At 30.8% G+C, this 27,512-nt stretch overlaps 1 protein-coding gene across 5 annotated transcripts in view; it reads left to right on the forward strand.

The window, feature by feature from the left end:
* The window catches only part of LOC119608676 (myb-like protein M), a 157,760-nt gene that overhangs the window by 89,428 nt on the left and 40,820 nt on the right, over window positions 1-27,512 (forward strand). The window contains exon 3 of one of the 5 annotated variants that reach the window (XM_037963182.1): window positions 25,580-25,669. The exons of 3 other annotated variants lie outside the window; for them this stretch is intronic. In XM_037963182.1, coding sequence (XP_037819110.1) covers window positions 25,580-25,621 — 42 coding nt within the window. In that variant the 3' untranslated portion in view covers window positions 25,622-25,669. Of the gene's footprint in view, window positions 1-8,155; window positions 8,210-25,579; window positions 25,670-27,512 lie in introns of those variants that run through there. One more of the 5 variants, XM_037963183.1, reaches the window with a different exon arrangement.

Here is a 27,512-nt window from a genome sequence, read left to right on the forward strand (position 1 = left end):
TAGTTACTAAACCATAACAAGGGTTTTGTTACAAAAAAAAATTATTTAAAAATGCTTTAAAATAGTCTTTCTAAACCCTTTTAAATATGCAACACTATTTGCCATAATTGTTAACAAACTGTTAAGGTTATGAATAGCAAACTAAATTTTATACACATTTTCATGTTTAAACTAACATAATAGTTGAAATTTTTCTATTTAAAACTACTAAGCGTTAAACAACTTTTCTATTTTAAAAGCTTCTCTCCCCCTAAAAGTATGCCCACCAATTTGTTGGTACATTTTTTGTTTTTAATTAAAAACAGTGAGATATTTTGGGAAAATTAAACGTAATGAGAAGAAATTTATTTTAAACTAGATTTTTAATTATAAAAACAAAAAAACTATTCAAAATAATGAGAATTTAGTTTTTGTTTATGGAAACTAAATAAAAACTTTATATTTTCAAAAATTCCAGGAAAAGTTGTGACAAAATATTTCATTCAGTTTGGTCTATAGGCTAATCTAGCCTATAGTCTAGTGTATAGTCTGGGAGAAGTTTCTACAAACATTCATTTTATGGCCTGTCTATAGTCTAGTCTATAGTCTAGTCTATAGTCTAGTCTATAGTCTAGTCTATAGTCTAGTCTATAGTCTAGTCTATAGTCTAGTCTATAGTCTATTCTATAGTCTAGTCTATAGTCTAGTCTATAGTCTAGTCTATAGTCTAGTCTATAGTCTAGTCTATAGTCTAGTCTATAGTCTAGTCTATAGTCTAGTCTATAGTCTAGTCTATAGTCTAGTCTATAGTCTAGTCTATAGTCTAGTCTATAGTCTAGTCTATAGTCTAGTCTATAGTCTAGTCTAGTCTAGTCTATAGTCTAGTCTATAGTCTAGTCTATAGTCTAGTCTATAGTCTAGTAGTCTAGTCTATAGTCTAGTCTAGTCTAGTCTATAGTCTAGTCTATAGTCTAGTCTATAGTCTAGTCTATAGTCTAGTCTATAGTCTAGTCTATAGTCTAGTCTATAGTCTAGTATAGTCTAGTCTATAGTCTAGTCTATAGTCTAGTCTATAGTCTAGTCTATAGTCTAGTCTATAGTCTAGTCTATAGTCTAGTCTATAGTCTAGTCTATAGTCTAGTCTATAGTCTAGTCTATAGTCTAGTCTATAGTCTAGTCTATAGTCTAGTCTATAGTCTAGTCTATAGTCTAGTCTATAGTCTAGTCTATAGTCTAGTCTATAGTCTAGTCTATAGTCTAGTCTATAGTCTAGTCTATAGTCTAGTCTATAGTCTAGTCTATAGTCTAGTCTATAGTCTAGTCTTTAGTCTAGTCTTTAGTCTAGTCTATAGTCTAGTCTATAGTCTAGTCTATAGTCTAGTCTATAGTCTAGTCTATAGTCTATCTATAGTCTAATCTATAGTCTAGTCTATAGTCTAGTCTATAGTCTAGTCTATAGTCTAGTCTTAGTCTAGTCTATAGTCTAGTCTATAGTCTAGTCTATAGTCTAGTCTATAGTCTAGTCTATAGTCTAGTCTATAGTCTAGTCTATAGTCTAGTCTATAGTCTAGTCTATAGTCTAGTCTAGCCTACGCAAACATTAGTTTCATTAGCCTGTGATTCATGTGACACACTAGACGTATGAGTGTTATTGTGTATTTCTCTGCCCAGCATATCACTCATACGTATGTACTTAAATACTTAAAATTAGGAATTAGTGTAAATTAGGAAAATTATGTCCATGTATATAATCTAATTTATAGTTTAGTATTTAGTCTAGTATATAGTCTAGTCTGTAGTCTAGTGTATGTTGTAGACTATTTTATATAGTTTAGCCTATAGTCTTGTCTTGTCTTGTCTTTGGTATAGTCTATAATCTGGTATATAGTCTATAGTGTGGTCTAAAGTGTAATTTTCATTTTTGTCTATTTTATAGTCTAGTCTAGAATAGGAATGACATTTTCCATACCCTTTTAGAAAACTTAAAATAAATCTTTTAGACTCTCCCCCTTTCCCCGCTGCAGACCATCTAATTTGCATAAATATTTTACATAAACAATAAATGTTTGATTTTAGAAGCATTTTAAAAAGTTTATTAAGTTACTTCATACCTTTCTATTTCCTCCCCTCTGTCCAAACATAAGGTAACCAACCCCTCCACCAATCATATATTTTAAGATTTTTCTCACGTTTGCATATCCAAAAAAATACAAAAATTTCCATCGAAAAAGATTTAGCTGCACAACAAGAAAAAAACTTATTGGACATATGTATTGGCCGCCAGCAAAATTAGTAATAATATTATTATTTTTTATAACTTAAACTAAACTACAAATTGTTATACAATATCTCAACAGGAAAAGCTGTATTCCCACCAAACCCTCACATCAAAATTAACAAAATATAACTTACCACAAAAAAAAAAAAAATATATATAGACAGCAAAACTTCAATATTCATAGCATACTTCCAGGCAGCCTGCATTTTATAAGCAGCAAAAAGTATTGATCATATTTTTTTTTTGTAGTTATAAATTTTCATCACGTTTCTTAAACATTTAACAAAACATACCATCCGCACACAGTTATTGAAGCAGAAAACTTTTTATTTTAAAAACTGTTTAACAAATGTAAAAGTTTAAACCGTGTATTTAATAACAACAACCCTATATGTAGTCTATGGAAAAAAATACGAAAGCAAACAATAACAGTCATCACTTCACTCATGTAGAATTAGATGGCAAACCGTCTAGCAAATGATACCCGCTAACTAAATGTGTCAACAAAATCGATTTATAAACTTGTGCAAAATTATATTGTAACATTTCAACAAAATTAAAAAATCTTTGCTACGCCTACCAAAAAAAAAAAAAAAAAAAAAAAAAAAAAATAGAAGATATTACTTTAAGACAAGGTAAAAGTTTTTGGAGTTTATTTCCTAGAATTTTTGTTTGATAAACAAGGTCTAGTTTGTTTTTAAATCGATTTTTGGGAATTTTTTTTTTGTGCAATTTAAAGATTTATGATAAGAAATAAATAAAGGAGTCTAGCTAAATTGGAATTGTAATGGAAAAAAATAAAAAGTGATAGGAAAATCATTAAAGCATAGGAACTACAACATCGAAACTAGGGTATACTTTCAGGGGAAACTGGCAAATCGTTTCACACTGAACTAGAAGTGAACTAGAACCGAACTAGAACTGAACTAGAACTGAACTAGAACTGAACTAGAACTGAACTAGAACTGAACTAGAACTGAACTAGAACTGAACTGAACTAGAACTGAACTAGAACTGAACTAGAACTGAACTAGAACTGAACTAGAACTGAACTAGAACTGAACTAGAACTGAACTAGAACTGAACTAGAACTAACTAGAACTGAACTAGAACTGAACTAGAACTGAACTAGAACTGAACTAGAACTGAACTAGAACTGAACTAGAACTGAACTAGAACTGAACTAGAACTGAACTAGAACTGAACTAGAACTGAACTAGAACTGAACTAGAACTGAACTAGAACTGAACTAGAACTGAACTAGAACTGAACTAGAACTGAACTAGAACTGAACTAGAACTGAACTAGAACTGAACTAGAACTGAACTAGAACTGAACTAGAACTGAACTAGAACTGAACTAGAACTGAACTAGAACTGAACTAGAACTGAACTAGAACTGAACTAGAACTGAACTAGAACTGAACTAGAACTGAACTAGAACTGAACTAGAACTGAACTAGAACTGAACTAGAACTAAACTAGAACTGAACTAGAACTGAACTAGAACTGAACTAGAACTGAACTAGAACTGAACTAGAACTGAACTAGAACTGAACTAGAACTGAACTAGAACTGAACTAGAACTGAACTAGAACTGAACTAGAACTGAACTAGAACTGAACTAGAACTGAACTAGAACTGAACTAGAACTGAACTACAACTGAACTAGAACTGAACTGAACTGAACTAGAACTGAACTAGACTGAACTAGAACTGAACTAGAACTGAACTAGAACTGAACTAGAACTGAACTAGAACTGAACTAGAACTGAACTAGAACTGAACTAGAACTGAACTAGAACTGAACTAGAACTGAACTAGAACTGAACTAGAACTGAACTAGAACTGAACTAGAACTGAACTAGAACTAGAACTAAACTAGAACTGAACTAGAACTGAACTAACTGAACTAGAACTGAACTAGAACTGAACTAGAATTGAACTAGAACTGAACTAGAACTGAACTAGAACTGAACTAGAACTGAACTAGAACTGAACTAGAACTGAACTAGAACTGAACTAGAACTGAACTAGAACTGAACTAGAACTGAACTAGAACTGAACTAGAACTGAACTAGAACTGAACTAGAACTGAACTAGAACTGAACTAGAAGAACTAGAACTGAACTAGAACTGAACTAGAACTGAACTAGAACTGAACTAGAACTGAACTAGAACTGAACTAGAACTGAACTAGAACTGAACTAGAACTGAACTAGAACTGAACTAGAACTGAACTAGAACTGAACAAGAACTGAACTAGAACTGAACTAGAACTGAACTAGAACTGAACTAGAACTGAACTAGAACTGAACTAGAACTGAACTAGAACTGAACTAGAACTGAACTAGAACTGAACTAGAACTGAACTAGAACTGAACTAGAACTGAATTAGAACTGAGCTAGAACTGTACTAGAACTGAACTAAAACAGTTTCAGTATGCTAGACTATATTTTTCCTTTACTTGAAAGTAGGTTTTAGGTTTTAACTTTCTTATTCCCCTATAAGTATATAGTTTGTCATTTGTCTGTTAATGGTTTAATTTAACTTGTTCGTTGTTTCTTGGTGACAATTCTATTTTGATTGAGACTAATTTTAGACATTTTTTGATTTATTTACAAAAGAAATAAAAAAAACAGCAATAATAAAAAAAGTTATTGTTTGCTATAGGTAACCAAGTTAGTATATTAAAGAAAAGAAAAATAAAGCTATACTTTTAGGCTTATATTTAGTCTATGGAGAATTTTCGTAAAAAAAAACACACACAATTTAACGAGCTTAAACATTTAACAAAGTTTATTTATGAACAAGTCGGAAAATTTTGTTTTATAAGAACATAAATCAAATTTTAAAATCAGTAGTTAAGGGAATTTAAATTTATGGAAAATTTTTTAAAAATAAATGTATAAATTTGTAAAGACACTTTTTAAAGAATTTTAAATATGATGCAACTTATTTATAACAAAGAGGGGGAAGTGTGTAAGAGAAGGAAAAGATAGATGATGACGTTAACATAGTTTAGAATATTGTTGCTGTTAATGATAATAATAATGATGATGTGATAATGACGTTTACCTATTAGATGTGGCTAAACGTGTGTCATCAAACTGTGTTAATATTGCCATCACCTTGACAAAGGTGTGTCGCTTGCCTTTTGTTGTTGCTGTTGTTATTTGTATGCCTCACTTGCTAAAGTTTTCTCGATATGGTTTAGAAGGTCTGTACGATTTCTTTGGGATGGTGACAAAGAGGGTGGTGTTATAGCTGTTATTGCTATAAAATGTTTTATATGGCCCCTTTAAATATTAAAATCGATTGTGTGTTTTTTGTTCTATATTATTTTCGTATGCGTCTTTAAAGGTTTTGGTTTTTTTGCTTCGTTGCCTTTAAGTAAGAAAAACCATTAAACCAAAGTTTGACGCACGCACCTTGGTCACTGTATTTTCTTAGTTTTTTTTTTTTTTTTCTGTTCTGTGGCAATATTACTTTGATTCTTTTATGTAATTTTGTTGCTAAGAATTTGAAATTTCTTTTCGTTTTCGTCATTTTATTAAGAATGTTGTGTGTTTTTATTAAAGTGTTTGTTGTTTGATTTTATGATTATTTTTACTTTAGAGATTTCTTTGTTGCTTCAATAACGATGTTGTAAAAATTTATACAATTTTCCTTTGCCACATTTTATTTAGTTGTTTTCTGTGGCTCTCTGTGTAGTTAGCACCTGGGGACTAATTAATGGTATCATTTACTGCCCTGTTTTTTTTTTCTTGTTCTACGACATTTCTAAAGGTTTTCTTGGCCTTAAAATAAGGAACCTTTAGCTGAGTGACTACTTTCAGTGGTAACAAACAACAGGCCTTGTAATAGATGATGTCATTTAATGAAAAGGTATAATACAAATACAACATATCGATGTCTAAATATATTTGGCCAGAGATTTATTTATTAGGATTTATTCAAGGGGTTGGGTTTTTGAAGTATGACAAACAGGGTCATACAAAAGCAACAAGGTTATTTAAGGTAAAACGACACAGCTTGATGTATTTCCTCATTTTTTTCTTTTTGCTAAAAAAGGTAACTAATGGCCATTGCAAAAAATAAATAAACCAGGACTTAACAACTCTCAAACTAATCAGAAAAGGTAATAAAACTGTAATCAACAGAGACGAAGAAAGCGTAAACACTGCCTAAAAATAGACTACAAAATTCAGTTGTTTGAATTAAAAAAGAGATTTACGACACCTTTTAGTTACCCACAAATATAAATAATTAAGGTACTTAAACCTATTTAAGTAAAAGGAAATAATTTTTCTTTAAATAAACTAAACCAGGCAACTAAAAGTAGGCAATACAAATTGCTGTCAACAACAAAAGGTTCGAAACAGGCTAACAAATTAATAAAAATCCTAAATTAGCAACAAACATTTTTTTGCAAAGTTCACCTCCCTTAAGCAGGCTACACTTTTCCACACTCACTTTTTACGAATTTAAAAGTTCAGTCTATCAAAATGTATTACTTAAGTATAAACAAATCTACAAATTTACTTTATTTTATCCTGCTCCATAAAGGATGCAACATTTTCTAAAACTTTTTTTAAGTCAGACTAGAACATAAACTAGTCTATAGACTATATTCTAAGCTATAGACTGGACTATAGAATAGATTATAAACTAGACTAGAGCTTAGCCTAAAGTATAGACTAGACTACACTATAGCCTAGAGTATAGAACTAACTAACTAGGCTTTATACACTATACACTACACTATAGAGTAGACTGTAGACTAGACTATAGACTAGACTATAGACCAGACTAAAATGTGGACTAGGCTATAGACTAGCCTATAGACCAGACTATAGACTAGACTAGAGACTAGACTATAGACTAGACTATAGACTAGAATATAGACTAGACTATAGACTAGACTATAGACTAGACTATAGACTAGACTATAGACTAGACTATAGACTAGACTATAGACTAGACTATAGACTAGACTATAGACTAGACTATAGACTAGACTATAGACTAGACTATAGACTAGACTATAGATTAGACTATAGACTAGACTATAGACTAGACTATAGACTAGACTATAGACTAGACTATAGACTAGACTATAGACTAGACTATAGACTAGACTATAGACTAGACTATAGACTAGACTATAGACTAGACTATAGACTAGACTATAGACTAGACTATAGACTAGACTATAGACTAGACTATAGTCTAGACTATAGACTAGACTATAGACTAGACTATAGTCTAGACTATAGACTAGACGATAGACTAGACTATAGACTAGACTATAGACTAGACTATAGACTAGACTATAGACTAGACTATAGAGTAGACTACTAGACTATAGACTAGACTATGGACTAGACTATAGACTAGACTATAGACTAGACTATAGACTAGACTATAGACTAGACTATAGACTAGACTATAGACTAGACTATAGACTAGACTATAGACTAGACTATAGACTAGACTATAGACTAGACTATAGACTAGACTATGGACTAGACTATAGACTAGACTATAGACTAGACTATAGAATAGACTATAGACTAGACTATAGACTAGACTATAGACTAGACAATAGGCTAGACTATAGACTAGACTATAGACTACACTATAGACTAGACTATAGACTAGACTATAGACTAGACTATAGACTAGACTATAGACTAGACTATAGACTAGACTATAGACTAGACTACAGACTAGACTATAGACTAGACTATAGACTAAACATTAGACTAGACTATAGGCTACACCATAGACTGTACATTTTAAATAAATTCTTTATTTGAAAAAAATTGCAAACTTTTTAATTATTTAAATATCCTCTAATGAAATTAATGTTACATTTATTTTCTCTCTTTTCAGGTAAGTTCTGAAACTGCTTTATTTAAATACTTTAGCTAAGGTAATTAACAAATAAATTATTGCAACACTAAGCCAAAGTCTACAACTAGGCTTATATTCAAATATTTACCTATTAAATTCATTACCTTAACATTAAATGAATTGTCTAAAAATATAAAATTAAACAAAATGTTTTTGGAAAAAATTTCCATTAAATCATTACAAAATAAATAAGACAACTTCACTGTTGTTTTTAAATCCAAATAACGCTTTAAGTTATAGTCTAATTTCCTTATAAAAAAGATTCCTACAATTTCATTCGAAATATTTACTTTTAAATCTTTCTATTTCAAACAAAGTCATAAAAATCTCTATTGACACTGCAGTATTTAAAAACGAAAATCCCCTAAATCTTCTTTACAAATCTCTGTGAATATCTAAACGCTTAAAATCTTATAATATAGTCTACTTTAGGGCTAAACACTTTAACAGGGAAATACGTTTAGCACCCATAATTCTATAAAGAAAAACATTCAATTTAAATACCCTGCTGAAGTTTATTTCCACTTTCAACTGCCTTAAATTCAGCCTAAAAGTATATTACAATTTAATATTTATCATTTTCCCTTAAGCTATGCTTTATTTTTTTCTCAGTTTTATAAAATTTTAAACATTATGTTTATTTTTTGTTTTACTTTTTTGCACTGAATACTAAATAAAAAAAATAAAACGAGCAGAAAACATCATTTATATGACACCTCCAATATTTATTTGTGTGCCAGTGGAGGTGTACGTGTGTGTGTGTGCCTGTGTGTTGTTGATATTGTCATATTTAATAAATTCCATGTAACACATACCATTTTATTGATTTTGTAGGTGAATATTTACACAACGTGTTTGTGTTTTTGTTGTTTTTTTACAGCAATTTTTTATTATGTCTTTCAGAGCATACTTTTGAGGGCACAAAATATATTTAGTTTGACATAACAACGTTTCACTCTACTCTACCTCTATGCTCTAGCTATAGATTTAAGGGAAAAACGTGTTAACAGGCTTAAGCTGGTCCTGTTTGCTATCTTAGGGTATTCCACAATTCGTTTTGAATTGAAATATTTAACTATTCGTTTATATCTTTTACATATTATAGACCTTTTGGTATTTCACCTATAATTTCATTTTTTTTCCTTTATCACATAGTAAACACATCCTTCTCTCGCAAAAAGTATTATACTGACAACTCAGACATCACACCCTGCCTCGCACAGGATAACAGAAAAATACCATCAGACAAAAATTATTATTCATCGAATAAATGACTGAATGAAAAGAACATGTAAAATGCAAATTTCAATGGAATTTTTCCTATTTTTCTCTGTTGATTTTTTATTTGTAAGACCATACAAACGCAATTAGGGATTGGCAAAGTAGTAGATAGATGAATTTAAAAGCGAAAATACTGCCTAAAATATTTTGCAAAATTGAAATATCTAAACAGAAGCTAAAGCTTTGGAAAAGTTTGCTTATTTTGACAGTGACATAGACAGAAAGAGAAACTGATAATTAGACAGAAATGAGGGCAATGTTAAAGCTTAAAACAGGCAAATGTTTGAAAGAATTGGACATGCATCTGATAAAATCATAAAACTAGTCATGACCTTAAATTAATAGACCAGACTATAGACAAATCACTAGAAAAGAACTAGAAGAGAACTAGAACAGAACTAGAACAGAACTAGAACAGAACTAGAACAGAAATAGAACAGAACTAGAACAGAACTAGAACAGAACTAGAACAGAACTAGAACAGAACTAGAACAGAACTAGAACAGAACTAGAACAGAACTAGAACAGAACTAGAACAGAACTAGAACAGAACTAGAACAGAACTAGAACAGAACTAGAACAGAACTAGAACAGAACTAGAACAGAACTAGAACAGAACTAGAACAGAACTAGAACAGAACTAGAACAGAACTAGAACAGAACTAGAACAGAACTAGAACAGAACTAGAACAGAACTAGAACAGTACTAGAACAGTACAGAACTAGAACAGAACAGAACTGAACAGAACAGGACTAGAACAGAACAGAAACTAGAACAGAACTAGAACAGAACTAGAACAGAACTAGAACAGAACTAGAACAGAACTAGAACAGAACTAGAACAGAACTAGAACAGAACTAGAACAGAACTAGATCAGAACTAGAACTGGAACAGAACTAGAACAGAACTAGAACAGAACTAGAACAGAACTAGAACAGAACTAGAACATAACTAGAACAGAACTAGAACAGAACTAGAACAGATCTAGAACAGAACTAGAACAGAACTAGAACAGAACTAGAACAGAACTAGAACAGAACTAGAACAGAACTAGAACAGAACTAGAACAGAACTAGAACAGAACTAGAACTAGAACAGAACTAGAACTAGAACTAGAACTAGAACAGAACTAGAACAGAACTAGAACAGAACTAGAACAGAACTAGAACAGAACTAGAACAGAACTAGAACAGAACTAGAACAGAACTAGAACAGAACTAGAACAGAACTAGAACAGAACTAGAACAGAACTAGAACAGAACTAGAACAGAACTAGAACAGAACTAGAACAGAACTAGAACAGAACTAGAACAGAACTAGAACAGAACTAGAACAGAACAGAACTAGAACAGAACTAGAACAGAACTAGAACAGAACTAGAACAGAACTAGAACAGAACTAGAACAGAACTAGAACAGAACTAGAACAGAACTAGAACAGAACTAGAACAGAACTAGAACAGAACTAGAACAGAACTAGAACAGAACTAGAACAGAACTAGAACAGAACTAGAAACTAGACACTGAACTAGAACTGAACTAGAACAGAACTAGAACAGAACTAGAACAGAACTAGAACAGAACTAGAATAGAACTAGAACAGAACTAGAACAGAACTAGAACAGAACTAGAACAGAACTAGAACAGAACTAGAACTAGAACAAAACTAGAACAGAACTAGAACAGAAACTAGAACAAAACTAGAACAGAACTAGATATTACTACCTATTAATTCATTACTATTTCATTGTTCAACTAGAACAGAACTAGAATAGAACTAGAACATAACTAGAACAGAACTAGAACAGAACTAGAACAGAACTAGAACAGAACTAGAACAAAACTAGAACAAAACTAGAACAGAACTAGAACAGAACTAGACCAGAACTGGAACAGAACTGGAACAGAACTAGAACAGAACTAGAACAGAACTAGAACCGAACTAGAACAGAACTAGAACTGAACTAGAACTGAACTAGAACTGAACTGGACTGAACTAGAACTGAACCTAGAACTGAACTAGAACTGACTAGAACTGAACTAGAACTGAACTAGAATGAACTGAACTGAACTAGAACTGAACTAACTGAACTAGAAACTGAACTAGAACTGAACTAGAACTGAACTAGAACTGAAATAGAACTGAACTAGGAACTGAACTAGAACTGAACTAGAACTGAACTAGAACTGAACTAGAACTGAACACTAGAACTTAACTAGAATGAACTAGAACTAACTAGAACTGAACTAGAACTGAACTAGAACTGAACTAGACCTGAACTAGAACTGAACTAGAACTGAACTAGATCTGAACAGAACTGAACTAGAACTGAACTAGAACTGAACTAGAACTGAACTAGAACCGAACTAGAACTGAACTAGAACTGAACTAGAACTGAACTAGAACTGAAATAGAACTGGACTAGAACTGAACTAGAACTGTACTAGAACTGAACAAGAATCGGACTAGAACTGAACTAGAACTGAACTGGAACTGAACTAGAACTGAACTAGAACAAAATAGAATTGAATTAGAAACTGAAATACCACTGTACTACCACTGAACTAGAACTGAGCTATTTAGAACTAAACTAAAACGAACTATGATTGAAAAAGAAGCAAAAGCTGACCTAGAACTGAAGTATTTATGAATGAACTACCTTTGAACTAGAAATTAATTAGAACTGAACTACTGCACCCCATTTATTTCATTTCATACCCTAACAAGTTTTAGCTTTAAATCACAATATTTCTTAATACAATCATTTTTATTGAACTTTAACCCCCTACCTTCTGTTTTGGTGTTAAATCCATTTAGTTCTTGTTTAATACAAAAGTTTTTTCTTTCAAGTTAATGTTAATTGTAAATAATGTGTTTGTAGTTCTATAATATTCCCTCCCAGGTTATTACCTTTTTTACTAAAATTATCCACATGCATCATCGTCGAAGTGCTGTAATGGTTGGTGGTGGTGGTGGTTGGAGAAGTGGTAAAAGTAGTTTTGGGTTTTAATGCGTGGGAAAATTTAGTATATTTTGTTGTTGACCTTTTAATAATAATAATTTCTTATATAAATATTAGTAGAAGACACATATTTACTTTAGTTCTTTTATTTTAATACAAACACAGTATATAAACTTCATTTGAACAGAGTCACAAGCATAAGAAAGACATTGGGGGAATACTAGGACTTACATATATGAAAAATGGAAAAAAGATTTAAGACCACAAACAGTGGGAGGCAAAATCAGGAGACTAAAAAATTTAATTTTTAGATAAAATAGGAAATTGCTAAACTAACAGCATGTGTAGATTATATTTAGTCAATTCCATGTCTTGACTACCCCTAAAGGTATGCTAAGCTGTTGGCACTTTTGCTACCCACTGTATATATTACCGCAAGCATTGATGTATGTTTTTTACACGTAGATACCCCATACCTTTACGCAAAATTGCCAACCCGTGTTGGTGTTATATATTATTTTATTATTACATTATTTGTGTTTTTTCGTACGTAAAATATCATTTTGCCCCTGCCACTATTGCAACAAAGGCAGACAAATAACAACACAGTCCAAAAAGTGAAGCTGATAACTATACAGTAAAATCGCCTCCTAAAAGTATACTTCAAAAACACTTGTACAATGTATTAAGGGCTCCCTTTTAACGACACTTTACTATAAACTTTTTTCTATATAAAAATGTCTGACTAAAAATCCTTTCTGCTCACCCCTTTATTTTTGCTTGGTATTTGTTTTTTTTTTTTTTTGCTTTTCTTACACATTCTTAAAGCAAACATTGTCTGGAGGGTTTGATGAATTAAATTGATGAACACTTTTTATTCGGCATAAAAACCCCTTTAAAGAAAATTTCTTAAATTCGTTAAGAATTCATTTCATTGCCTTTTCACTTTTGTCTGTCAAAATCAATTTAATTTTAAATTTTATTTCTAAGATTTTTTGTTTTTAAAACTCATGCTCTCTGTTATTCAAAAGCTTTAAGAAGGGCTCTTAAAAGTATGCCACATATTTCTTTGGAAGATATAAATTTAAACATTGTTTTTTATTAATTTATGTATGTGTATATTAAATTGGCAATACATACTAATGTAACATTATTGTAATATGTTTGTAAGTATTTGGATTTTAGAAATTGTATTTGAAACACATACTCAGAATATTGAAATGAATTCTGCAGGATTTTAAAAGTGTGGCTGTAATAAAGTATTATATTATAAAATCTGTGGCTTTCATTTGATTTATAAAATAATAAAAATTACAAAATTAATTATCAGCTTTAGTTCTGTCCTAATTCACATCTGGTTCAGTTCTAGTTCTGTTCTAGTTTAGTTCTGTTCTAGTTCAGCTCTAGTTCAGTTCTAGTTCAGTTCTAGTTCGGTTCTAGTTCAATTCTAGTTCGGTTCTAGTCCAGTTCTAGTTCAGTTCTAGTCAGTTCTAGTTCAGTTCTAGTTCAGTTCTAGTTCAGTTCTAGTTCAGTTCTAGTTCAGTTCTAGTTCAGTTCTAGTTCAGTTCTAGTTCAGTTCTAGTTCAGTTCTAGTTCAGTTCTAGTTCAGTTCTAGTTCAGTTCTAGTTCAGTTCTAGTTCAGTTCTAGTATCAGTTCTAGTCAGTTCTAGTTCAGTTCTAGTTCAATTCAGTTCTAGTTCAGTTCTAGTTCAGTTCTAGTTCGGTTCTAGTTCAGTTCTAGTTCAGTTCTAGTTCAGTTCTAGTTCGGTTCTAGTTCAGTTCTAGTTCAGTTCTAGTTCAGTTCTAGTTCAGTTCTAGTTCAGTTCTAGTTCAGTTCTAGTTCAGTTCTAGTTCAGTTCTAGTTCAGTTCTAGTTCAGTTCTAGTTTAGTTCTAGTTAGTTCTAGTTCAGTTCTAGTTTAGTTCTAGTTCAGTTCTAGTTCAGTTCTAGTTCAGTTCTAGTTCAGTTCTAGTTCAGTTCTAGTTCAGTTCTAGTTCAGTTCTAGTGCAGTTATAGTTCAGTTCTAGTTCAGTTCTAGTACAGTTCTAGTTCAGTTCTAGTTCAGTTCTAGTTCAGTTCTAGTTCAGTTCTAGTTCAGTTCTAGTTCAATTCAGTTCTAGTTCAGTTCTAGTTCAGTTCTAGTTCAGTTCTAGTTCAGTTCTAGTTCAGTTCCAGTTCAGTTCTAGTTCAGTTCTAGTTCAGTTGTAGTTCAGTTCTAGTTCAGTTCTAGTTCAATTCTAGTTCAGTTCTCGTTCAGTTCTAGTTCAGTTCTAGTTCAGTTCTAGTTCAGTTCTAGTTCAGTTCTAGTTCAGTTCTAGTTCAGTTCTAGTTCAGTTCTAGTTCAGTTCTAGTTCAGTTCTAGTTCAGTTCTAGTTCAGTTCTAGTTCAGTTCTAGTTCAGTTCTAGTTCAGTTCTAGTTCAGTTCTAGTTCAGTTCTAGTTCAGTTCTAGTTCAGTTCTAGTTCAGTTCTAGTTCAGTTCTAGTTCAGTTCTAGTTCAGTTCTAGTTCAGTTCTAGTTCAGTTCTAGTTCGGTTCTAGTTCAGTTCTAGTTCAGTTCTAGTTCAGTTCTAGTTCAGTTCTAGTTCTAGTTCAGTTCTAGTTCAGTTCTAGTTCAGTTCTAGTTCAGTTCTAGTTCAGTTCTAGTTCAGTTCTAGTTCAGTTCTAGTTCAGTTCTAGTTCAGTTCTAGTTCAGTTCTAGTTCAGTTCTAGTTCAGTTCTAGTTCAGTTCTAGTTCAGTTTTGGATAAGATCTTTATCATTTCATGACTACTTATAGTTCAATACAGGACCAATTCTAGTTCTAATTTCTGTTTAATGCAGTTTTCGTAAGATTCAAATTTAATTATCCTAAAAGTATGCTACACAAATTGCTCTTTCAAATAGCCGCATTTAATTTCAAGATTTTGCTCTTAAATTTTTTCTATTTTACATTAAAAAAAGACCCATATTTCTGCCTTTTATTTAAAGTCATTTCACAGCTCAATTCATATTTGTATTTGTATACATTTTCAATTATATTTATATCTCTCTACCAAATATTTTCATTTCATTTGCCTTTCACAATTTTTCCATTTATAAATATTAAATTCTATATGAAGGACAGCTTATATGTAAATGTGTTGGTCCTGGTCTACATCAATGGGGAAACAATTTTGTGTTGTTGCAGAAAAATAGAAAGTTGTTTAGTGAAAGTTTAAATTTCTAAATTTTGAGAAACTATAATGAGTCTATAAAAGTCTATTTTAAGGCAATTGTATGGTACATATTTATTTATAGCATACTTTAGGGAGTTTTTAGCAATATTGCAAATAGCATTTTTTTGCAAGACCATAATGAGTTTTTGGGAAAAAATACTATTTTATGTTTTACATGATGAAATAGCTGTATGGAATTTGTGGCATTAATGAAATGGCGTTTAAATGAAATAAAAATTTTGAAGTGAAAATTGTAGCATAAGTTTGGGAGAAAATGATTAGTATTGGTTCGTGTTATTATATGTTAGAGGAGAATAATTGTAGCCTTTGTAAAGACTAATAAATACAAACAATTTGAAGCTACTTAGTTTGTTTACTAAACCTATTACCTATTTCTTTGTAGCCTATTTTAAGGCATTCAAATATACAATCATTTATAGACATATTATCTTATTATAAATAGTAATACATTTTGGTAATTTCCATTCAAAAACAACACATTTGATTTAACGTCACATTATACATATAAATAACATTGATTTAATTACAGATTAAATTAATTTTGTTAATTGTTCAAATGGGTTTATTTAATATTGTTTATGTAATCTGTTATTTACAATTATCCAACTAAAGCATACATTTAGGTGCCATAACTGTTGGTATAACTTTGTGTGTGTGTTTACACCAAAAGCTTTCATGCCAACTAAAGATTTATTACTTTGAAACTTTTAATTATTATTTTTGGTAATTTACATGTGTGCCTTATTTGCTGTAGTATAAGTTTTCGTAAATTAAATTAAGCCTACTTTTGAGAGATTTAATTTAAATATCGTATTTATTATGTTGCCTACTTTTAAGAGGATCTATTAAGTGTGTATTTTCTTGTAGTATATTAAAAGGAGTTTTAAATTAATTCTTTTTAAAGCACAATTTATTAAATGGCATGAAGATGTTGCATATTTCAGGGACACTTAAATTTAACAATTAAATTTTGTCTCAAGGCTTTCTTTATAAAAACCATTATCTTCATATGGAGAATTCTTCTAAACAAATCATATTCTAGTTATATATCTTCAATATATTTTTAGCTACAAAAAGAAAACATTAATATTCCTTTAAAATTTCTTATACATATGTTTGTATATTGCAAATTGTATAGCATATTTTTTTGCGCAAAACAATTTGTTAAGCTTAATGTGTAAAATTTTTAATCTTTTTCGTTTTTTTTTCTTGTTCTTTCTAACGTTTTAACATAAGTAAATACCACTTGACATTGTCTGCTTGGCAAAACATTACACAAACACATGCTTTTCTTCAAAAAAAAAAAAAAATAATATAAAAATAAAATAAAGAAAAATTTAAATGTATAAGTGTGTACGTGTAACTAAGACATGACATGACAAGACAAGTTAAAAAAAAATGTATAAATCTTTGTAAAGTTAAAGAAAAAGAAAACTTTTGTATATACATATATATATGTTTATCACTCAACATGTTTTCTTTTCAGGCTCCTTTTTTTTAAGTAGTGAGCCTCCTACTAAGATAACTCACAACAAAAAAAACTTTCCTAAACACAAAACTCATAAAATTTGTAAGAGTTTGCAGCAAGTTAGAACAAATAAATGTTAAGTTTTTTGTCATAAGATAAGCCATTAAAAGCAGTCAAGTTATTCTCTTTTTTTGCCTAAAAGTAGTCCTTTATTTTTGTTCATTTTTTTAAAGGCCTAAAATTATGCTGTACATATATTTTTTATTTGCAAACAAACCTTAACTAAAGTTTGTTTTTAGTATAATTTATTTGTCTGGCAGTAAAAAAACTGCCTACACTTATTGTAATATGTTTTAATAAAGGTTTTATGTGTTAAAAGAAAAAAAAATGGCCCCTAAATGTAGTCTTCATATTTAAACAGTAATTAATTTAAAGGTTATAAGAGAAATGCAGGCATACGTATAAGACAAAATAAGTCAATGTTGGACTTACTAATTCAGTTCTAGTTTAGTTCCTGTTCAGTTCTAGTTTATTTCTAGTGCTGCTGTAGTTCAGTTCTAGTTTAGTTCGTGTTCAGTTCTAGTTTAGTTCGTGTTCAGTTCTAGTTTAGTTCGTGTTCAGTTCTAGTTCAATTCTAGTTCAGTTCTAGTTCAGTTCTAGTTCAGTTCTAGTTCAGTTCTAGTTCAGTTCTAGTTCAGTTCTAGTTCAGTTCTAGTTCAGTTCTAGTTCAGTTCTAGTTCAGTTCTAGTTCAGTTCTAGTTCAGTTCTAGTTCAGTTCTAGTTCAGTTCTAGGTCAGTTCTAGTTCAGTTCTAGTTCAGTTCTAGTTCAGTTCTAGTTCAGTTCTAGTTCAGTTCTAGTTCAGTTCTAGTTCAGTTCTAGTTCAGTTCTAGTTCAGTTCTAGTTCAGTTCTAGTTCAGTTCTTGTTCTCTTCTATTTCAGTTCTAGTTCAGTTTTAGTTCTGGTTCAGTTCTGGTTTAGTTCTAGTTCAGTTCTAGTTCAGTTCTAGTTCAGTTCTAGTCAGTTCTAGTTCTAGTTCAGTTCTAGTTCAGTTCTAGTTCAGTTCTAGTTCAGTTCAGTTCTAGTTCAGTTCTAGTTCAGTTCTAGTTCAGTTCTAGTTCAGTTCTAGTTCAGTTCTAGTTCAGTTCTAGTTCAGTTCTAGTTCAGTTCTAGTTCAGTTCTAGTTCAGTTCTAGTTCAGTTCTAGTTCAGTTCTAGTTCAGTTCTAGTTCAGTTCTAGTTCAAGTTCAAGTTCAGTTCAGTTCAGTTCAGTTCTAGTTCAGTTCTAGTTCAGATCTAGTTCAGTTCTAGTTCAGTTCTAGTTCAGTTCTAGTTAAGTTCTAGTTTAGTTCTAGTTCAGCTCTAGTTCAGTTCTAGTTCAGTTCTAGTTCAGTTCTAGTTCAGTTCTAGTTCTAGTTCTAGTTCAGTTCTAGTTCAGTTGCAGTTCAGTTCTAGTTCAGTTCTAGTTCAGTTCTAGTTCAGTTCTAGTTCAGTTCTAGATCAGTTCTAGTTCAGTTCTAGTTCAGTTCTTGTTCTGTTCTATTTCAGTTCTATTTCAGTTCTAGTTCAGTTCTAGTTCTGGTTCAGTTCTAGTTCTGGTTCAGTTCTAGTTCAGTTCTAGTTCTGGTTCAGTTCTAGTTCTGGTTCAGTTCTAGTTCAGTTCTAGTTCAGTTCTAGTTCAGTTCTAGTTCAGTTCTAGTTCAGTTCTAGTTCAGTTCTAGTTCAGTTCTAGTTCAGTTCTAGTTCAGTTCTAGTTCAGTTCTAGTTCAGTTCTAGTTCAGTTCTAGTTCAGTTCTAGTTCAGTTCTAGTTCAGTTCTAGTTCAGTTCTAGTTCAGTTCTAGTTCAGTTCTAGTTCAGTTCTAGTTCAGTTCTAGTTCAGTTCTAGTTCAGTTCTAGTTCAGTTCTAGTTCAGTTCTAGTTCAGTTCTGGTTCAGTTCTAGTTCTGGTTCAGTTCTAGTTCTGGTTCTGGTTCAGTTCTAGTTCTGGTTCAGTTCTAGTTCTGGTTCAGTTCTAGTTCAGTTCTAGTTCAGCTCTAGTTCTAGTTCAGTTCTAGTTCAGTTCTAGTCAGTCTAGTTCAGTTCTAGTCAGTTCTAGTTCAGTTCTAGTTCAGTTCTAGTTCAGTTCTAGTTCAGTTCTAGTTCAGTTCTAGTTCAGTTCTAGTTCAGTTCTAGTTCAGTTCTAGTTCAGTTCTAGTTCAGTTCTAGTTCAGTTCTAGTTCAGTTCTAGTTCAGTTCTAGTTCAGTTCTAGTTCAGTTCTAGTTCAGTTCTAGTTCAGTTCTAGTTCAGTTCTAGTTCAGTTCTAGTTCAGTTCTAGTTCAGTTCTAGTTCAGTTCTAGTTCAGTTCTAGTTCAGTTCTAGTTCAGTTCTAGTTCAGTTCTAGTTCAGTTCTAGTTCAGTTCTAGTTTTCTGGTTCAGTTCTAGTTCTGGTTCAGTTCTAGTTCTGGTTCTGGTTCAGTTCTAGTTCTGGTTCAGTTCTAGTTCTGGTTCAGTTCTAGTTCAGTTCTGGTTCAGCTCTAGTTCTGGTTCAGTTCTAGTTCTGGTTCAGTTCTAGTTCTGGTTCAGTTCTAGTTCTGGTTCAGTTCTAGTTCTGGTTCAGTTCTAGTTCTGGTTCAGTTCTAGTTCAGTTCTAGTTCAGTTCTAGTTCAGTTCTAGTTCAGTTCTAGTTCAGTTCTAGTTCTGTTCTAGTTCGGTGCTAGTTCGGTGCTAGTTCAGTTCTAGTTCAGTTCTAGTTCAGTTCTAGTTCAGTTCTAGTTCAGTTCTAGTTCAGTTCTAGTTCAGTTCCAGGTTCTGTTTCTATTCTGGTTCAGTTCTAGTTAAGTTTTATTTCAGTGTTAGTTTAGTATTTAAAGTTTCTTTTTTGCTTCAATTTTGTTTATCATCTTCTTTTCCATCAATTAATCCTCAGAACTAGGTCACAATAATTTTTTCTCATAATTTCTATGATTATTAAAGATTTTTTCTCCAAAAATCACATTAATTTGCGATGCAAATTGATATATTTCTTTGGAAAAAAGTCAATGAATAATTCCTAGAAATTGGCCTAAAAAACAAAAAGTTAATTTCCAAGTGTCTACAATAAACAAAATGTAATCAGTTACTCAGATTAATTTATTAGTTTTATGATAAAGATCTTTGCTATGTTACCTAAAAGTAGACTTCTCCGTATACATTTCAAAATTAAGCCTAGAACATATGCTAAGAAAAATGTAGTTAGTGTGAAACATGATAATTTTTTTGTGTTGAGAAAATATGACTAAAAATATGTTTGGAAAATGGTATGATGTTGGATGTTAACGACTTTGGTACTTTGTTTTTTGTTGGCCAACATATGGCAAAAGGTTGGATGGTTTGTTTTGAAGTTTTTTTTCTTCCTTTTTGTGTTTCTTTAAGGGTAAAATATACAAGTACATTAAGCTTAGTATTACAGGCTGTTAGTAAAATTAATGTAGTAGTAAATTTAAAACAGCTGTTTCATAAATATTTGAAAACCCATAAACTAAACTGATTAGGCAAACTTGAAGTTTAATAAAAGTCTGAACTATAACTTGCTTTTCTTAAAATATAGTCTTAAATAATTGTCTATAATTAGACTTTACTTTTGTAAAGCTCGCTGCAGCCTAATGTTAAGCTTTAAGAGAATTTTCCAGCAAATTTAAAATATATTTTACAAGATTTAATTTTAGTTTTTCCTTCAAATAACATTTTACTGAATCACTTTTTATGCTAAAAATAGTTCCTTACAAAAGTCAAATCATCTTCCTTCATACCTAAAACCTTTTTCTTTAATTCATCTTTTGTTTTCTTTCAATTTCTCTTAACATTTCGCCTCAAAAGGTGTTGAAAACATCTATTATAATTTCTTTACACTTGTATTCTTTGTTTCACACAAATCATCTCTCTTTTTTGTTAATTTATTTAATATCCTTTTTATACAACAAACATAAAAAATATTATACAAAATTCATAGCATACATTTTGGAGGTCATCGCTCAATACAACCTTGGGAATTACTCGTTAATAACAACTGTGTGGGTGTAAAGTTTGTTACAATTAATGAAATAATGGCAAAAAGATATTTTTTCTCGTTTTAAAGATTTTTATTTAATGAAGATTAATCTACATTTTGATTTTTCACTTATTATAATGAAATAAATGACTTTATTATTTATGTAGAAAAAAATCTTGAGTTTCCCTAAAGTATGCTGTCATTTATCTGTTTGTTTTGTTCTGTTTCTGGGGCCAACCGAACCGAATGTTAGTGTTGTTCTTGTATAAATACTCAAGTATATATACAATTTAAATTTGATGGGGTTTTTATGGTAAATGAGTTTTTGCTGTTTTTTTTTTGTTTGTAACGACTTTTCTGCAGAATGAGCTTTTAATTAAAAATATATATTTATAGCAAAAAATCTCCCTAGTCTATAGTCTAGTCTATAGTATAGTCTAGTCTATAGTATATAGTCTAGTCTATAGTATATAGTCTAGTCTATAGTCTTGTTTATGGTCTAGTATATAATCTATAGTCTAGTATATAGTGTAGTCTATAGTCTTGTCTATAGTCTAGTCTATAGTCTAGTTATAGTCTAGTCTATAGTCTAGTCTATAGTCTAGTCTATAGTCTAGTCTATAGTCTAGTCTATAGTCATAGTCTATAGTCTAGTCTATAGTAGGTCTATAGTCTAGTCTATAGTATAGTCTAGTCTATGTCTATAGTCTATAGTCTAGTCTATAGTCTAGTCTATAGTCTAGTCTATAGTCTAGTCTATAGTCTAGTCTTATAGTCTAGTCTATAGTCTAGTCTATAGTCTAGTCTATAGTCTAGTCTATAGTCTAGTCTATAGTCTAGTCTATAGTCTAGTCTATAGTCTAGTCTATAGTCTAGTCTATAGTCTAGTCTATAGTCTAGTCTATAGTCTAGTCTATAGTCTAGTCTATAGTCTAGTCTATAGTCTAGTCTATAGTCTCGTCTATAGTCTAGTCTATAGTCTAGTCTATAGTCTAGTCATAGTCTAGTCTATGTCTAGTCTATAGTCTAGTCTATAGTCTAGTCTATAGTCTAGTCTATAGTTAGTCTATAGTCTAGTCTATAGTCTAGTCTATAGTCTAGTCTATAGTCTAGCTATAGTCTAGTCTAGTAGTCTAGTCTATAGTCTAGTCTATAGTCTAGTCTATAGTATAGTCTATAGTCTAGTCTATAGTCTAGTCTCTAGTCTATCTATAGTCTAGTCTATAGTCTAGTCTATAGTCTTAGTCTATAGTCTAGTCTATAGTCTAGACTATAGTCTAGTCTATAGTCTAGTCTATAGTCTAGTCTATAGTCTAGTCTATAGTCTAGTCTATAGTCTAGTCTATAGTCTAGTCTATAGTCTAGTCTATAGTCTAGTCTATAGTCTAGTCTATAGTCTAGTCTATAGTCTAGTCTATAGTCTAGTCTATAGTCTAGTCTATAGTCTAGTCTATAGTCTAGTCTATAGTCTAGTCAATAGTCTAGTCTATAGTCTAGTCTCTAGTCTAGTTATAGTCTAGTCTATATTCTAGTCTATAGTCTAGTCTTAGTCTAGTCTTAGTCTAGTCTATAGTCTAGTCTATAGTTTAGTCTATAGTTAGTCTATAGTCTAGTCTATAGTCTTGTCTATAGTCTAGTCTATAGTCTAGTCTATAGTCTAGTCTATAGTCTAGTCTATAGTCTAGTCTATAGTCTAGTCTATAGTCTAGTCTATAGTCTAGTCTATAGTCTAGTCTATAGTCTAGTCTATAGTCTAGTCTATAGTCTAGTCTATAGTCTAGTCTATAGTCTAGTCTATAGTCTAGTCTATAGTCTAGTCTATAGTCTAGTCTATAGTCTAGTCTATAGTCTAGTCTATAGTCTAGTCTATAGTCTAGTCTATAGTCTAGTCTATAGTCTAGTCTATAGTCTAGTCTATAGTCTAGTCTATAGTCTAGTCTATAGTCTAGTCTATAGTCTAGTCTATAGTTTAGTCTATAGTCTAGTCTATAGTTTAGTCTATAAGTCTAGTTCATTTCTAGTTCATTACTAGTTCAGCTCCGGTTTAGTTTAGTTCTAGTTTAATTTTAGTTCAATTCCTAGTGCAGTTCTAGTTCAATTTTAGTTCAGTTATACTTTAGTTCTATTACAGTTCTAGTTGTTTTAAAATCTCTTCAATATTTTTTCGTCCAAAACCCGCTTTAATTTATATATTTTACCATTTTCAGTTGATGTAGTTTTTATTCAGCATTTCATTTAAATTCAACTCGTTAAAACCTGATTGAAGGTTGATGATGTTTTTGGGTTTATTTCGTTCTTTTGTACATTTTTGATTTTCAATCAATAACTTTATGAGCTCAACGCCTAAATATATGCTATACCGTACCGCTTTTTGCATTTTATCTCTTACAACTCATACAAAAGTATTAATAACAATTATAATGGGGGCCAACAAATTTGCACATAAAGACAGAGTTTATATACATATGAGTTCAGCTCTTGCAAAAAAATTCATATGAAAAAAAAAACAAACAATTGTGCACTGACACAGAAACCAATTAATAAAACTTTTTTTTTTACTTTTTCCTTAGTGTTTGTCTTTTTTAATAAATTGGTTTATAATAAGCAACATATTGTTTAAATAAAAAAATGCAGGTGAAATTAAATAAGTACATAATTGTGTACTGGTATGCTGGTATTTTTCAGTAAATATTATGAAAATGGTATCAAAATAAAATTAATATTTAATTAAGAAAGAATTTACAACAATTAAGTACACAAACAGATGGTGTTAATTGTCAGGGGAACATTTTTATTAAATATTAAAAAATCATATTGAATTGAGTTATTTTTTTTTAATGAGTGAATTATAGATAAAGAATTGCGGTATCTGTATTACAATTTTTTTACTCAAGAACTCCTAAAACCGGTACTACTACTACTGAGAGTATATGGTAACCTTGAAGTATGCTTTGCTTTTCATTTTGAAATGTTGCATCAACCCACTACCATACTCCTCAACAAAATAAATTATTTCATTAAAAGCAGCAAACTATAATTAAAATATCATGTGCATATTTACATACATATTTGCATAAAAGTTATTAATTTAAAAAAGGGTGTTTTGTTAGTAGGAACTGAAAAATACTATAAATGAAACTACTAATATAAAACTATAATCTACTATAGAGTTTAATCCAGTATATAGTTGAGACTAAAGTCTTGGTTATTTTGAGGATAGCTTAGTCCACAGCCTAGCCTATAGTCTGGATTAAAGACTAGACTATAGACTAGACTATAGACTAGACTATAGACTAGACTATAGACTAGACTATAGACTAGACTATAGACAAGACTATAGACTAGACTATAGACTAGACTATAGACTAGACTATAGACTAGACTATAGACTAGACTATAGACTAGACTATAGACTAGACTATAGACTAGACTATAGACTAGACTATAGACTAGACTATAGGCTAGGACTATACACTAGACTATAGACTAGACTATACACTAGACTATAGACTAGACGAGACTATAGACTAGACTATAGACTAGACTATAGACTAGACTATAGACTAGACTATAGACTAGACTATAGACTAGACTATAGACTAGACTATAGACTAGACTATAGACTAGACTATAGACTAGACTATAGACTAGACTATAGACTAGACTATAGACTAGACTATAGACTAGACTATAGACTAGACTATAGACTAGACTATAGACTAGACTATAGACTAGACTATAGACTAGACTATAGACTAGACTATAGACTAGACTATAGACTAGACTATAGACTAGACTATAGACTAGACTATAGACTAGACTATAGACTAGACTATAGACTAGACTATAGACTAGATATAGACTAGACTATAGACTAGACTATAGACTATACTAGACTAGACTAAAGACTAGACTAAGACTAGACTACAGACTAGACTATAGACTAGACTATAGCTAGACTATGGACTAGACTATAGACAGATTATATACTAGACTATAGACTAGACTATAGACTAGACTATAGACTAGACTATAGACTAGACTATAGACTAGACTATAGACTAGACTATAGACTAGACTATAGACTAGACTATAGACTAGACTATAGACTAGACTAGACTATAGACTCGACTATAGACTAGACTATAGACTAGACTATAGACTAGACTATAGACTAGACTATAGGCTATAGACTAGACTATAGACTAGGCTCTAGTCTAGACTATAGACTAGACTGTAGACTAGACTATAGACTAGACTGTAGACTAGTATACTGTAGTATAGTCTAATGTCTCTTTCAGTCTCATTATAGCATATAGTGTAGTCTTTGTTCTGCTCTATAATCCTTTCTATAGTCTAATCTATAGTTTAGTTCATCTTCCAGTCGTGGGTCTAGTCAATATAGTAGATACTTATCTAATTATACGGTTTACATTTAACTTAATTAATTTTAAACTTATTCTTCTCTTTGCAGGTAAGTGCCAGATTCAAGTACAGATTCAAATTACAGAGGTAATTGATAACAAATTTCTGTTGAATAAACCTCTTATATGATCGAATTTCTACGTGTACGTGTTTTGCAAAAAAATTTTCCTTTTTTTTCAAATGTTTTTAATTGCAACCTTAATTCTGTTCACCCTTTTGCTTTGTTAGAGTAAATAAATATAATTTTATATATTATTTACATAATACATATGACACACTTAATTTAACATCAGATTTCCATTTTTGTTTTTGCTCTGTTTGAATATATAGTAAGGAGAGTGATGTGTATGTGTGTGATCTGTCTGTATAGTTAAGTATTTAATACATGTAAATGAAATTTAGTTGTTGTCAGACAATTTAATTAACATAAAACATCGGTTACAGTTGGCCTACCCCACAGCAACAACAACAAAAAAAGGGTCAATAATTTAGGTTAACATATGTTAAATGATAGTCTATATCATATTTACCAACATACAATTTAAGCAAATATATATAAAAAAGTTTTCATTATATAGAAATGGTTTGTTTAAAAACCCTAACATATCTTTAGTAGTTTGATTTTCACAGATTTTCACATATGTTTAGGCGATTAATTGTATTAAATTTCAAAACTGCTTAAGGGATAAAGAATTAATAACATTTTTTAATTAAATAATTATGTATGAAATTTGAATTTGTGATTTACTTAAGCCTAAAAATAGGCTTTAAATGTTAATAACTTATAGTTTGAAAAAGTAGACTTTAAATAGTAGTTTGTTATTTAGTTAGTTATGCCTTAAATTATACTAGTTCTCTGCTCTCTCCTTTCAAAATATATTTTAATTAAATTTGAATGTTACTATTTTAACATTTTAGTTTCTTTATGAAAATTTTCCTTTAGTCTTTTATGCTGAATTATTCTAAAGACCCTTAGGTTATGCCTTTGAAGTATGCTTAACTATTTCCTACTTTCACCTTCAAATCCGCTTTACGTAAAAGCTGTTTAAAAGATTGTTATAGTTTGGGAGGGAAAATAATTTCTATTTCCTGTTTGTTATCTCTTTCTCCTAATATTTCTTTGCTCTGGTGCTAGTTATCCATAAATAGAAATAAAAACAAAAAATTTATAAAACCCCACAATAAACAACAGTTTTCAACCACTTGAGGTCAATTTAACACTACATTAATTTTGTTTTGCACAAAAATGATCAGCCCGTACTAGGTGGAGCTTTCATGGACGTTCTAGCCAACAGTTAGAGATAAAGAAAATGGTAGCAGTAGTAAATGGTAATGGTTAAATGTTAAACCAACATGAACATGTTAAAGCTAAACAAAATCAAACTAATAACAAGTGTGACTAATATTAAGGGGGCTACCAAAATAAACAAATAATTTTTCCCTCCAGAACCCTATTCTCTTTGTAAATTTCAATAAAATATCTCGCCTTAAAGTAGGCTTCATAAACTAAAACATTTTTAGCTCCCTAACATATGCTTTACTTTCTTTAAAACCATTATCAGCTTTAAATCTCTAACGCTGTGTCAAATGCCTTTTGTTAGTTGCCTTATTTTTTTATATCCTGTCCCTTTTTCTTTAATTTACCCCCAAATTGTCTGTCCCTCCATTTGTTGTTGCTGCAAAAAAAAAGGGATTCACTGTCAATGTTTAACCATCTAAACCACAAGTTTTTTTCCACTTTTTGTTTTATTTGTTCATTTTTGTTGGTCATCAACATACTGGCAAAAAAAAAAACAATTTAACCAAAACTACTATGAGTTTTAGTTTTCATTTGTTTTGTGTTTTTTTTTTTTTACAAAAAAACAACAACTATAGAACTTGCAAATGAAATGAAATTACATAGATTTCTAAAACAAAGTTTTGTTTTGCTAAATCAAACTTAAGATTTTAGGAAAAAAAAAACTATCTAAAAGTGGAAAATA

The sequence above is a fragment of the Lucilia sericata genome, unplaced genomic scaffold, assembly GCF_015586225.1.
Source record: "Lucilia sericata isolate MDLA Ls3-8-SP2 unplaced genomic scaffold, ASM1558622v1 Contig000869F_arrow, whole genome shotgun sequence".
Classification (NCBI taxonomy): Eukaryota; Metazoa; Arthropoda; class Insecta; order Diptera; family Calliphoridae; genus Lucilia; species Lucilia sericata.